At 33.4% G+C, this 12,766-nt stretch overlaps 1 protein-coding gene across 12 annotated transcripts in view; it reads left to right on the top strand.

Moving 5' to 3' along the window:
• Positions 1-8,902, top strand: part of OSBPL6 (oxysterol binding protein like 6) — an 89,504-nt gene extending 80,602 nt beyond the window's left edge. For 9 of the 12 annotated variants that reach the window (XM_087917640.1, XM_087917681.1, XM_087917476.1 and 6 more), the window contains 3 exons: positions 222-348; positions 726-848; positions 3,538-3,769. In XM_087917640.1, the coding sequence (XP_087773766.1) occupies positions 222-348; positions 726-848; positions 3,538-3,646 (359 nt within the window). In that variant the 3' untranslated portion in view covers positions 3,647-3,769. Of the gene's footprint in view, positions 1-221; positions 349-725; positions 849-1,395; positions 1,471-3,537; positions 4,013-8,760 lie in introns of those variants that run through there. The other 3 variants (XR_015740261.1, XM_087917255.1, XM_087917582.1) reach the window with 3 other exon arrangements.
• The last annotated feature ends 3,864 nt before the right edge of the window (positions 8,903-12,766 follow it).

Here is a 12,766-nt window from a genome sequence, read left to right as displayed (position 1 = left end):
ATTTTGACAACAACATGAGGAGTGAACCATCTCCCATATCTTCTTAATAACAGGGAGAATAATGTCTGCACATAAAACCATGGTTTAAAAAGTTTTGAGAATTGACAGTGCTTCATATAGGGTGTTTAATGAAGATCAAGGTACAATATTTTCTTTATCATGTAGACCTAGTGTTTATTCACAGTGGTTAATCACTACCTTTATTTTAATTTTTAATATAGGTTCCATGCCAACAAATTATGAGCATTATTATGGTTTCACAAGGTTTGCTATTGAGCTAAATGAGTTAGATCCTGCACTGAAAGACCTTCTTCCAAAAACAGATGCTCGATTCAGGCCAGATCAAAGGCAAGAAGTATACTTTTAAAAAAAAAATATGCTACCATGCTTTTGATTAAATATTATAAGGAACATTAATGCTAAAAAATTCATCTGAAATGTGAATCACTGCTGCTCAGTGAAAGCTTGCTCCAGACAGTTTCAGAAGTATTTAAAATATTTTAATATGTGAACTTATAAAAAGAGCAGCAGACACGGATCACCCTTCCTATTTTTCCCCTTCCCACTTCATAAATACTTTTTGTAATATACTATCAATTTTATCTAACCTGCATAATATAGAACATGATATAAATGCTTCTTGAAGTTTGGAATTTCTGGATTTTGTTGTTAGATTTTTTAAAGGTTGATATGTATCTACTGAAAGACCTAATTCTTAACTATAGGCATTTGGAAGATGGAAATTTAGAAGCAGCAGCAGCAGAAAAACAAAGAATTGAAGAATTGCAGAGATGCCGGAGACGTTATTTAGAGGAAAACAATATGGAACATGTACCAAAATTTTTTAAGTAAGTAATCTCTCTCTTTGTGATTCTTGTGCAAACAGAATGGGGTTAGTATATATAATGGTATAACAATATTAACAAAAATACTAATAATGTTTTTAACATTAGAAATTGTCTTGCATTATGTAACATCTGCATGTTTCTTATTGTACAACTGAATTATTTTCAAAAATGTCAAAACATAGGGGGAAAATTGGTTGTAGTCTAGGGTCTTATTCCTCAGATAAATCTGAATCAAAGATGATGATTTTTGTGAATCTTGATTAGATGAGAAACCAGTTTTATTTGTAATATGTAGTTATTGCATTATTTTTGAAATTCAGAGATCTAACATTAATGTTTGATCTTCAGATTGGTATTTTATGCATGCACTATCTTTCATAAATTTTCCCCTAGCTAGATAGAGATTTGTCCAAGCAAACAGGTGTATGTGCAGTTCCTCTCTTTTATGTAACCTTGTAGAGTTAGAAAAACAAACATCTGCCAAATACCTAAGAGTAAAATTCAATCTCTTTTCTCCTTCTCTGCCAAATAATTATTTTATTTATAGTCTAATCCCTCTTCGGATGGAGTAATTCCTTCTGTGTATACAACAATATGAAGTGGTGTCCCCAGACTGAAGCAGGTATAAAAGACAAAATTTGTAAATTAGAGGAAGCAGATTAAAGAGTTATGCATTTCCAGATAGAGCTGAAGTCTTATAATGAGAGTTGATTCCAAAACTCTCTCAAAGTCTATTTCTTCTTTGCCTATAATAATAGGAATAATATATATGCTTGCTATTATAGGCATATAATAAATAATATGTTTATTTTTCCTCTTAAAGAGCAGCAAAGTAGAGCAGCAACTCATTCTGGGTTGAATAAGAAAGAGGATCTTTTTTTATCTTCTTTAAAGCAGGAAATTAGTTGTTTCTTGGCTGTATGGCATTTGCTATCAAAACAGGGTTGGTTAGAAGAATGATTGTTCCTGTTAACACCAGATGGAGGAGTAGAGAAATTGGCTGAAGAACTTGAATTAGTTGAGTGAAAGATTTTTCTTCCCGCACCCCCACCCCGATTATAAAACTGATGAAATAGCTGAAATTGAACAAAGCTTCAGAATATGTTCATTTTAGTGGAGGACATTCAAAACATTTGGTGGGTTCCCATTTTGGCTTTTCTATTCACCAATATTGATAAATATGCTAAGGTCTCTGATGATTGGGGCCTACCTTTAGTGACTTTAATCTACAAAAAAAGATAAATAGAGATTATTGACACAGTAGCCAATTAGTAAATTATATGCTAGCACTTGTACAACAAGCTCCTGGATTGGATTGTAACTAAGAATATCTTGGCTGATGAGCAAACAGGCTTCAGAGAAAGCCAGTCATTAATTCTCTTATAGGCAGATTAAATAGCCCATCTCTTGATCTGCCAAAATTGGGAAATAGACACATTTCTTTTATATGCAGATGCTGCTACACTTTTTCCTTAGGCATAGATTATCTAAGGACCACTGATGATGATACCTAGTTTGGGTAATGAAACATCTGCAAGAAAACAAGATCTAGATATAGATTGGCCTGAAACAGGCACTTTATATATTTGGTGGGCACTGTGAAGAAGAACAGTTGGAAATTAATTACTCCAAAATCAGGGTCATGATTTTTGCTAAGGCACATATCTGGCAGCTAAATCATTATTTAACAGACTAGGTGTTAAATATCTAGTGATTATTTTCCATGCTGTAGATAACCATACATTTCACACCTAATTTCACACGTTACCCTAAATGCACAGAAATCCACTTTGGCTTTATACTTTTTCTATTTCTCCAAAGGATCTCCGTATATATCAGCAGCAATTAAAATCTCTTCAGCTAACATCCAAGCCCAGCAACTTTTAGGAGTTTAGTTGCGCCTTAAAGGGCGTTCCTTTGTCTTGGAAGAGTTCAAATCAAGTTTTTGGTTCTTTTTCAAATAGGTCATTGTGTGCCAAATGTGTGCTTCACAGAAAAGCCAGCCTACTTAAAATGATTGTGCATTAGCTGATCTCAAACAATGGGCCATTGGTTTAGAGTTGTAGACTGATTTATCAGTTCTGTCTAGAAACAACATTTTGAGCCACTCCACATATCTTCTTCAATCAACCAAATACCTTAGTTGCATAATGATTCCAAAATTTAGAAGGGCTTTATCCTTTGCTAGATTCAGTGCCTGCACAAACAGCAGTTACTGAAGCAACATGCTGAAAGATCCCTTCGAACAGAGATGTATCCACATGGTGGAGAAATAATTGAAATGCTGGAACATGATACCCAGACACTCATCAAGAATTATTATTTCCATTCTTTACTAAATATCCTATTCGTTCTGACTTGTTTTATCTTGTTATTATTAGGTCAATGTGATTTGACATCTTTGAGCACAGCTAAGTACCATTCTACAGTTTGTACAGTACACCATAATATCTCTTCTAATCCTTCTTAGATATTTTAGAACAATTATTTTTTTCTATTTTATCCTAATTAATTGTGATTTTCTTCTTTTTGTTCTTGTTGATTTATGATTAAATAAAATGGATTATTTTATTGCAATTTCATTTTTCAGAAGATTTCCTCAACAAGTAAATTAAATTGAAGTATGTGTCTATTCTCTTAAAGAATATTTCTGAATTTATGTTAACCAATAACTCTCTTAATTTTGCAGAAAAGTTATTGAAGCAAATCAGAGAGAAGCATGGGTTTCTAATGACACCTATTGGGAACTCCGAAAGGATCCTGGCTTTAATAAAGTAGAAACACTCAAACTCTGGTAAACTGAGAATGTAGATCTAGCAACATTTGTAGATCTAACTCTTAAAAAAGAAAAACAAAGATACCACTATGCACATCATGTTTCTTATAGCCGAGGGTGATTTGTGGGTCTGCAGAAAACCTTCCTTTGCTTTTACATTCAATTTATAATAGACTTCCAAAAGTGCATTAGCCCAGACTGAACATTTCTGTGATCATTTACATTGAAAAGAGGGGAGGAAAATGCCCACAACCCCTTTATTTATTGAGATACTGGAAGTGCAGCATAAAAGAAGCATGTACTGATTTGGCCAAAGATGCTTTGTAGAGTATCTGGTGCTTTAAATAGACAAGAAGAGTTCAACAATAAAACAAATCTTGTTATAACTTAAGTTCTAGAACGTCTACACATGTAGTTATTGAATCTTGATTCACATTAGAACACTGGTTCATTTTAGAGTCAGGTTGATTTTTTTGGTGTTTTGTGCTTGGACCGGCCATATCAAAAACAACATAATGCTTTTCTAGAAGCTCTTCCCATTCATATGCCATTTTTCATGCCTTAAAAACAATGTCAAGTTGTACGTTGTTATTTTAAAATATGTATTTATTTGTCATTTCTTAAGGGCAGATTTTTAAACACCAGGATTTTTGTTCGTATTTTAAATAATGGATAAAGTGTATTATTTATGGAAAATGAACTGTAAGTGTAAAGCAAAAGGATGATCTGAGAATATTTTAACTTTGCAGGTTGTGGTTCTATATAGGCAGGTTGAAAGGAAACTGGCTAATTTTGTAATGATCTTGGAAAGTTAATCTAAGTTCATATTCTCAATGCCTAATGCTGTGATAAATATACCATCTCTTTTCATGACTTCTTATATTTCCTCTGTCTCATTTTCATAACCCTTTATAGAATTAAAATTCCCTAAAACTGTGCATGAATGCTAAGCACATCTTTTAAATTAGAAAAGCATCCTGCGGAGGTATAATCATTCTGATAATCTATGTATTCATGCTTTATTATGTGCATTATATATTTTTGTTCTCACCTCTTTGGGAATTGTTGGGAGAAGTAATGTGATACATGCACTACTTTCTCAGTTGAATCTTGCTAATATCATTTTTATGCAAAATTATATTTTATTGCTTTTTCATAAAGCAGTTATATTTTTGGATGGAGAAATGACCTAAATGGCTATTATGTAGCACATGTTGATGTATATGTGGAAAGAACCTGAATGATGTCACCCTAAAAATTAAGTCTAGTTGGTTACCATGCTTTGCTAAAATCAATATGTAAGGTAAAAATCTTAATGTTTTTTAATAGAACTTGTCTTTCATTTATGTCCAGTGATTTAATTTATTAATACCTTGGCCACTGGCAATAGAAAAGATTTTCTTGTATATATTTCAAAAATAACATTTCTGTATATTCATGGCACATAACTGTATTTTACTGAGTTCATTTTATTGCTTTTCTCTAAAGGCACAGAGGTGGCTATGATTTCCTGAAAGCAAACTAACTGTATTTGATTATGCATTCTATGTATCACTCATCTTATTTCCCCCATGTCCATTTCTGCTCAGTAAGCACACCTGTATAAGGGACAGCCTGTTTAAAAATATGGCCTTAACTTTCTGAAGTTACTTCCAGTTGGGATGCACTATATTAGCTAGACATTTATTATCTGGCTGCAATTTCGCTCTGAATTTCAGTTGTAACTTGAGATCACCTGTATTTGACCAAGGCTTAAAATATGCACGATATTCTAGTACAAGCTTCTGAAGTACAGAAGGAGAATGTTTTGTTTGCTGATATGCACATTTCATTCAAATTGAAAAAGAATTAGAATGCACTGGATAAAATATGCATGGACTCTTACATGGTCCTTACACAACAGGAGCTGCCGGCATGCCACTGTCACATTGGGGATTTTGTTAATGTAGTAATCCTTACAAGTTATAGTTTAGTCAATCTTGGTAAAAATAGGAAGAAAGAATGTCTTACCATTCTGTCTTTTACATTCAGTCTTCAGTAACCTCCCAGGAATTTGTTATTGTCTCTTCAAAGCCTGAATTATTAATTAAAACATTATAAATATTAACAAATATTATGATTTAGTAAAATGTCGAGATCAGATGCTTACCAAGGTCAGTTATAAATCAACCTAACTTTGACATAATATGCTGCCCCCAAATAACATAAAGTTGATTAGTTTTAAGCTTGACTAGCATGTTATTTGAAGGTAGGCCATTTGGTTAATTTATAACTTTTTAAAATTTATTATTTATTTCTATCCCACCTTTATTATTTTTACAAATAACTCAAGGCAGTAAAAACATCCCACATATCTTCCTCCTACTATTTTTCCCACAAACAAACTGAGGTGGATTGACCTGTGAGAGAGCGATTCATTGAAGGTCACCCAACTAGCTTTATGGCTAAGGCAGGACTAGAATTTACAGTGTCCTGCTTTCTGGTGCCTTAACCCACCAGATCAAAATGGCTCTCTATATTGTACATACCTGGATAATCAGTCCATTTAGCTAGCCACCTGAGCCTGTTCTGTGAATCCAGCCATTAAACTAAGTGACTAAACTTCAAATGCTTACTTGTGTTCATGTAACAAGTTTGATTTAAATCTACGGGACTACAGCTTTTCCCCTTTGGGACAATTGTAATTCATCTGTATGTCCAAGTCATTTCTTTTCAGGTGAATGCAAAATGTGAAAAAGGAATGAGAATTAGTAAGCAAATGATAAGACATGAAATTAGGAGCATATGAAGATAGCTACATTTATACCCATAAAATTCACTATAACTTTCCTTTTCTATCCTTGCTTTGAACACATTGGTACTCCATTTCAGAGGTTGCCTTTGTTTCTAAATCTTCTCACCTATAAGTTCTTGAGAGTTTTATTAGCTCATTCAATCATGCTTTTCCTTCATTATCCACTTCATCTGAATCCATTTACTTTTCGTTCATATGTTGGTTTTACAGTTCGGTCTTCATTCGTTCTCTAGAGATCACTGCCTATCAGTCCTAATTCGTTCTACAGATATGTTGATAGTTATTTAACAATTATTTGTTTCCATCCCAATTGCTCTGCATTTTCTTTCCTGTGTTTAAACAGTTCCCTGTTGTCTTTGACTGCATTCTTTGCAATTTTTTCTCTACATGTATATTATATATTTTACTCATCACGATTCTCTTGCCTGTGTATTGCTCATTTACTGACTTTGGAGTTAATTCATTTTTAGTACTTTAGTACTTCCCTTTAGTATATGTCCACAAGCCTGAGTGACATTCTGTAAAATAATTTTTTCCACTATTTTAAGTTAGCTTACACATACTTTTTTTCCCAAGTCTACTCTCTGTTTAGATTATTGGGAGATTTCTTTGTTTTCAGTTTTACCTATACAGGGCACATTTTCTCTATTATTTTTTTCATTTCTTCCATGTCTAATTTTTTTTTCTTAAGATCCATTTTTGAGACTACCAGCAATGATTTGGCAACTAACTTCTGAACTTTTCACTCTTGTACCTTCAATAATTCAGTTTTTCATTTAAAAAAATCAAGTGAACCATACTTAATGTGTGAAGAATAAGAGACTTATACTGGTAAAGTTATGCTTTTTATTCATTTTCCATGTGGCCTACTCATGTTTTCTGTACTCTTGTCTTCTTTCTGTTCGCTGATATCTTTTAACAGTAATCTCCCCCCACCCAGATTGAATTTTTCAGAATATTGCCCATTTTATCTCAAAATTTATCCCTGATGCAATTCTCATCAGCTTATGAATTCCTATATTCATATGCATCTTCAACAAACTAGATAACGTTAGTTTCTAATTAATATTGTAGCCCTTTCCTTCATAATTAAACCTCACTTTCACTTCCATACATGTTTTCATCAATTCCATTCTCTAAGATCAGACTAGTTGTTACATCCTTCACCTTTCAGGGACATAAAATTGTTTTTTATTTCATTTGTTAATTAATGCTCTTTACCATTTGTTCTCTTTCATATGCCATAATGAACACCAGTTGGGCTCATAGCAATAGCAATTAGACTTATACAGCGCTTCACAGTGCTTTACAGACCTCTCTAAGTGGTTTACAGAGTCAGCATATTGCCACCAACAATGTGGTTCCTCGTTTTATTGACCTTTGAAGGATGGAAGGCTGAATCAAACTTGAGCCATTGAGAATTGAAGTGCTGATCTGCTGGCAGCCAGCAGTCAGCAGAAGTAGCCTGCAGTACTGCATTCTAACCACTGTGTCACCAGTACTGATCTCTACTGCCCATGATGGCTTGGGTCAAGCAAAGGTTTCACACCACACTTTTTAGTAAGGTAGTTAAAATGTAAATTAGGTTACTAGTTTTAGATGTGAAACAGTAGCTGCCAATGATGAGGGGAAGACTAGGCAGTTTGGGCCCATTTTGACCAAAGATACAACAAATGCAACAAAACCCAGGTTTATTCCAAGCATATTCATATTATTCTATGCAAGACAGAACTCTAATCTAGAGACTGCCTTGTAAATCTTGCAAATTGTCTTGCAAGATTGCTTTAGTGGTTCTCTTAGTTTTCAATGCAGGACACTGTGAGGTATAAGAGTCTAAACTACTTTGGGGATAAAGAAACTCATTGAGACCTCTAGTTTGAATTTTTTTCTTAAAAATCTGGATATTCTTGAAATCATTTCACTGTAGCATTTATTTAAAAATGTGCTTTTGTAAGTTTCCAAATTAAATCTGGAGCAAGTATGTCATATTTAGCTATAATTGACAGTATAGTCCTACCATAAATTCATGTCAACAGCGTCAGCAAACTCATCACACTAGTTCATTCATTCATCACACATCTGCATACATTATACTTATTTCATCTAAACCTATAAAATTTGATAGTTAGCGGTAATAGGTAAATTATCCATTTTGAAAAACTTAAAAAGAAATAACTTCCAAAAAGAAAAAAAACCCTGTTAGCCAGAGTTCATTTAAATCAGATAAAATATTCATTTAAAAATAAAAATTGTAGAATTAACTTAAGAAGATGAATGTGAATGTGAATTTCTGCAAAGGATTGAACTCATGTGATGGAAATTTTTCTTTATTAAATTTCCAGATTGAAAAATGGAGCTCTTCTCTAACCGATCCTTCTGTTTCAAACAAGCTTCAGGAAATCTCAAGAACATCTAATTTATGTGATATGCTTCCATTTAAAATACTTCTTACTCATTGGAAGTTTCTGCATCAAGCTATGTCACAATCAAGTGCCCATTCTGACTTACCTGATATGCTTTGCTTTTTGTAAGCCTTCTCTCCCCTCAATCTATCCTCCCAGCCGTCCCAATCAATGATTCCTCTGAAAGTATCCATATTATAATGGCAAATTTCGGGAATTCTTTGTAGATTGGGAACAGATAAGAATGAGGCTTTTTAGAGTCCAGAAGCAGACCGAGATACCCAGTTGTGTAACTGGAATCACTCCCATCCCTATCTCTGCTATGCACTGCTGAGTCTTAGCATGTAGTCTCAGCATTGGCTGAATGTAGACTTGGGCACATTGGCTCAAAACATACTTGAATAATTATCACAGAACTATCATTATTAACTGTTGTTACTTCTCCTCTGCTTTTCTCTTTAGATATAACAGTTCCAAAAAGGATGTTCAGTAGAAAATAAAGTCAGGGTTTGGAGGGACACTTAGGTGCAGTCCTTGATCAAATCAAATGATGTTTTGCAGGCTTCCCAAGTATTTCACAGCTCACAAATAATTATTGTGGTTGCCCAAAGGAACTTTGGTTCTGGGCTAATGCTACATACAATTAGAATGAACAATAACCACATTCTGTCTACCAAGTCAACCCTATGAGATTTCAGTAAAATTTCTCAGCCATCTCTGTGTTTCTGAGATTGGAATGGTGCCAATTTTGCAACCGGGAATTCTGTAATATATAATAATTTTAATGCAAGCAATGTATTATGAATAAGTGTTTTCCTATTTCAACAGAATGTGACTTTTGCCCATGCCCAGGATTAAATTTTCATCCAAATTAATGCTCCCCTATAAAATAATATATATTGTAAAGTTCTTTTTGTGACTTACTTAATTTATCAGGATTTTTAAAAGACAATATTGAGCTCCATATATTTTTTGAAATTATAGGTATTCAAATAAGAAACAGTGTTATGACATGATTTATCAATTGCTTTTTTCCCCTTAAAGATAATCCAGTAGATTTATCAAGTCTCCCTCAAATTGTCTCTAGTTATAGCCATTCAGGCTGCATAATGTTGGTACAAGATAATAATATTGTGATCTGACATATCTAGCGTGAAATGGGATAACTCCGCCACAGCCAACTTGATGCGGCCAATTTGCCATGGGGCAACTTGTCACGGCCAACTCGTCACAAGACACCTCACTGTGGGGCAGTTTAACATTTCAATTATTTGAAATAAATTTAAAAAATATTTTAATTTTTGTCATTGATGTTTCATTCTGACCCTTTTTCATCCTTTAATTATTCTGTTCCACCATTCCTTTGGTATTAGTGTAGCTCTTCTCCCGCAATGAGTTAGCTGCAACGAGTTGTCCCACAGCCATGACAAATTGGCCATGGTGAGTTGGTCATGGCGAGTTGGTGTGGCAAATAATAGACTGCAGTTGAAAGCAGCAGCAGTAAGTATCAATTAGAAATTTTGAAAATGTTGAAAGCAATGGAATTAGACCTTAATTACACCACTCTAGTGCCATAAAATCATGGCTTTGCTCTGTTGTCTTCTGTAATTTAAAGAAGTGATTGGTATTAGGAAGAAAGTTTAGGGACCTAAAGTATCAACAACCCACCACTCATTTTCAAAAGTATTTCCTAAGACAAAATATATTTTCGCCACTTCCTTCTTTGACTCACCATATTATACTATTAACTAATCAGAAGTGTGCGTCTTCAGATAAATAGCATGCAGACAAAAGTATCATTTGTGAGAAAATTAGCCTCCATAAACACACAGCACTTTTAAGGCACTTGGATGTTTCAGAAAATATTTCTAAGTGTTGCAATTGGACTGCAATCTTAGACTAAAGATTGCAGTGATTCCAAACTTCTGCAGTGAACCCTATGACTGAACAGAGATTTGAATCTTATTTTCAGCAACCCAAACTCAATATTGTCTTTATCCCACTACCCAATGTTGAAGCTAAATACGAAGATTGAACATTGTGATACTTGCACAGGATCATTTTGCAGAACTCTGTGGTCTTTATCCTCAGTCTTGAATATGAAAACTCATGTACACCTTTATAAAAAATGTCATTGAATAAAAAGACCATTGTTTCTAATAGACTAGCCTATTAAGTGTCAATCTGCTTGCTAATTCCTCAGAAATACTTGGAAATTGATGAATATAATGTTAGGCTCATATTCCACACAAAACTTGTACCTCTTTGGAGCCAAAAAATGTAAGAATGGAAGCCACAAGAACAATATTTTGTATATCCTTAAAGCATTGTAGATTTGAAAGATTAAAAATACTGTTACAATTAGCTAATTTGTTTTTAACTGTGCACAAAAGACAGCATATATAGCATCAAAAAATGCACCATGTTTCTTTCTGCAATTGTAAAATCTGTATTTATATTAAATGTGTTTGGGAATATACAGTATCCAGTTCCTTGGGAGCTGGGGACAAACTTTGAAATATATAAATGCATGCTGAAGCATGTGATAACCAGTGATTTATAGAATTTTCACACAAAGCAAATTAAGTTTCATCAACTTGATCAAAGGAAATAATAATACGGTTGGGATTTTAGAGCCTATGTTTATTTAACCTGTTGGGATGCTGCAAAGAATTCACTCAGGCAGTTGATTAAAAATATGGCTAATTTTCAAAGATGAAATAGTTTATGTAAACCAGTTACTGTACTAGAAGGAACAGTTGATATTAAAAAGCTGCCTGACCAGTTGTACTTTTTCTAAAGATTCTCCCATTTCATTGTGGAACAGTATGTTGATAGTATTCAATGATTGGGAATTAAATACTGTTGCCTGTTCAGGTATTTTAGAGAACAGCAAACACATTTGCCTTGCTAAGCAAATTTGTGAACACTTTATAGCCATCTATAATTTTGTAACACCGTGTCTTACAATGTGATTGGAACAAGTCTTAAATCAGTTCTGGTTAAACAAACATCCTAAAAAAATGACAAAGCTTGGGGAGTTATTTAGCCAGAATCAGTTTTATCCATTCTTAGGATTAGATGAAGCTCAGATCACATTGTATATCACAAGCAGAGGATTATAGATATTCACACTTTAAAACATACAGCATTTCTATGCTGCTGCAAACAAAATCTCATTTGTTGGCTTACATAAATAGTTTAAGTGGAACACAACCTTTCTCTTATCACTGGTAGCAATGGCACATTTCCATTGTTTGTATTTGCTGGGTAAAATGTTGCACTTCCTACTATTATAAGACATTTAAGAATGACACTTAAAATCATCCTCATTTCCTTAAAAATGAACCATATTTATTATGTGAGCAGATCAATTTCATTTTGACCTTATAGGCATCTCTTTCTTTCACACTAGAAAATATTCATTTACGTTCAATATGATTGATATGGCACATATTTGTGACTTACAAACTCAGTAAGACATACTGTATTATGCTTGCCGTTGATTGTACTGAATTCTACCAATTAATACTTTGAAAATCCCAACAAATAAGTTTACAAGCTGCATTCATATCTAGTATTGAACAAGGCACATTCAATGTAAATTATGGCTCTACTTGCATTATTAATTGGACATATTTAGGAAACAATGGAGTATTTTTCTCAAACAAAAACAACTTGTATCATTTAAAACAATTTATTAAAGAATGACACATCTAATGAAAAAAGAACAATGATAACAAATTTTATCATTTCTGTGAAATTAATCTTCAAAACATGTTTTAAAAGGCCACAATTGAGAAGAAATTTAAACACAAAAAAGTGAATATGTAATGGCTATTATGTACAATTACAATAGTCATTTCTTTGAAGCTTCAGACATTAGAAAAACAAATTGTTCAGGTCCCAGCATTTTCATAGAGACTAAACTTCAGCCTTCTGCTAC

Source organism: Pseudonaja textilis, chromosome 1 (assembly GCF_049901715.1).
Source record: "Pseudonaja textilis isolate UNSWEBS1 chromosome 1, rPseTex1.2, whole genome shotgun sequence".
NCBI classification, from domain to species: Eukaryota; Metazoa; Chordata; class Lepidosauria; order Squamata; family Elapidae; genus Pseudonaja; species Pseudonaja textilis.
Note: the sequence above shows the minus strand (reverse complement) of the source record. Positions and strands in the feature narration are given on the sequence as shown.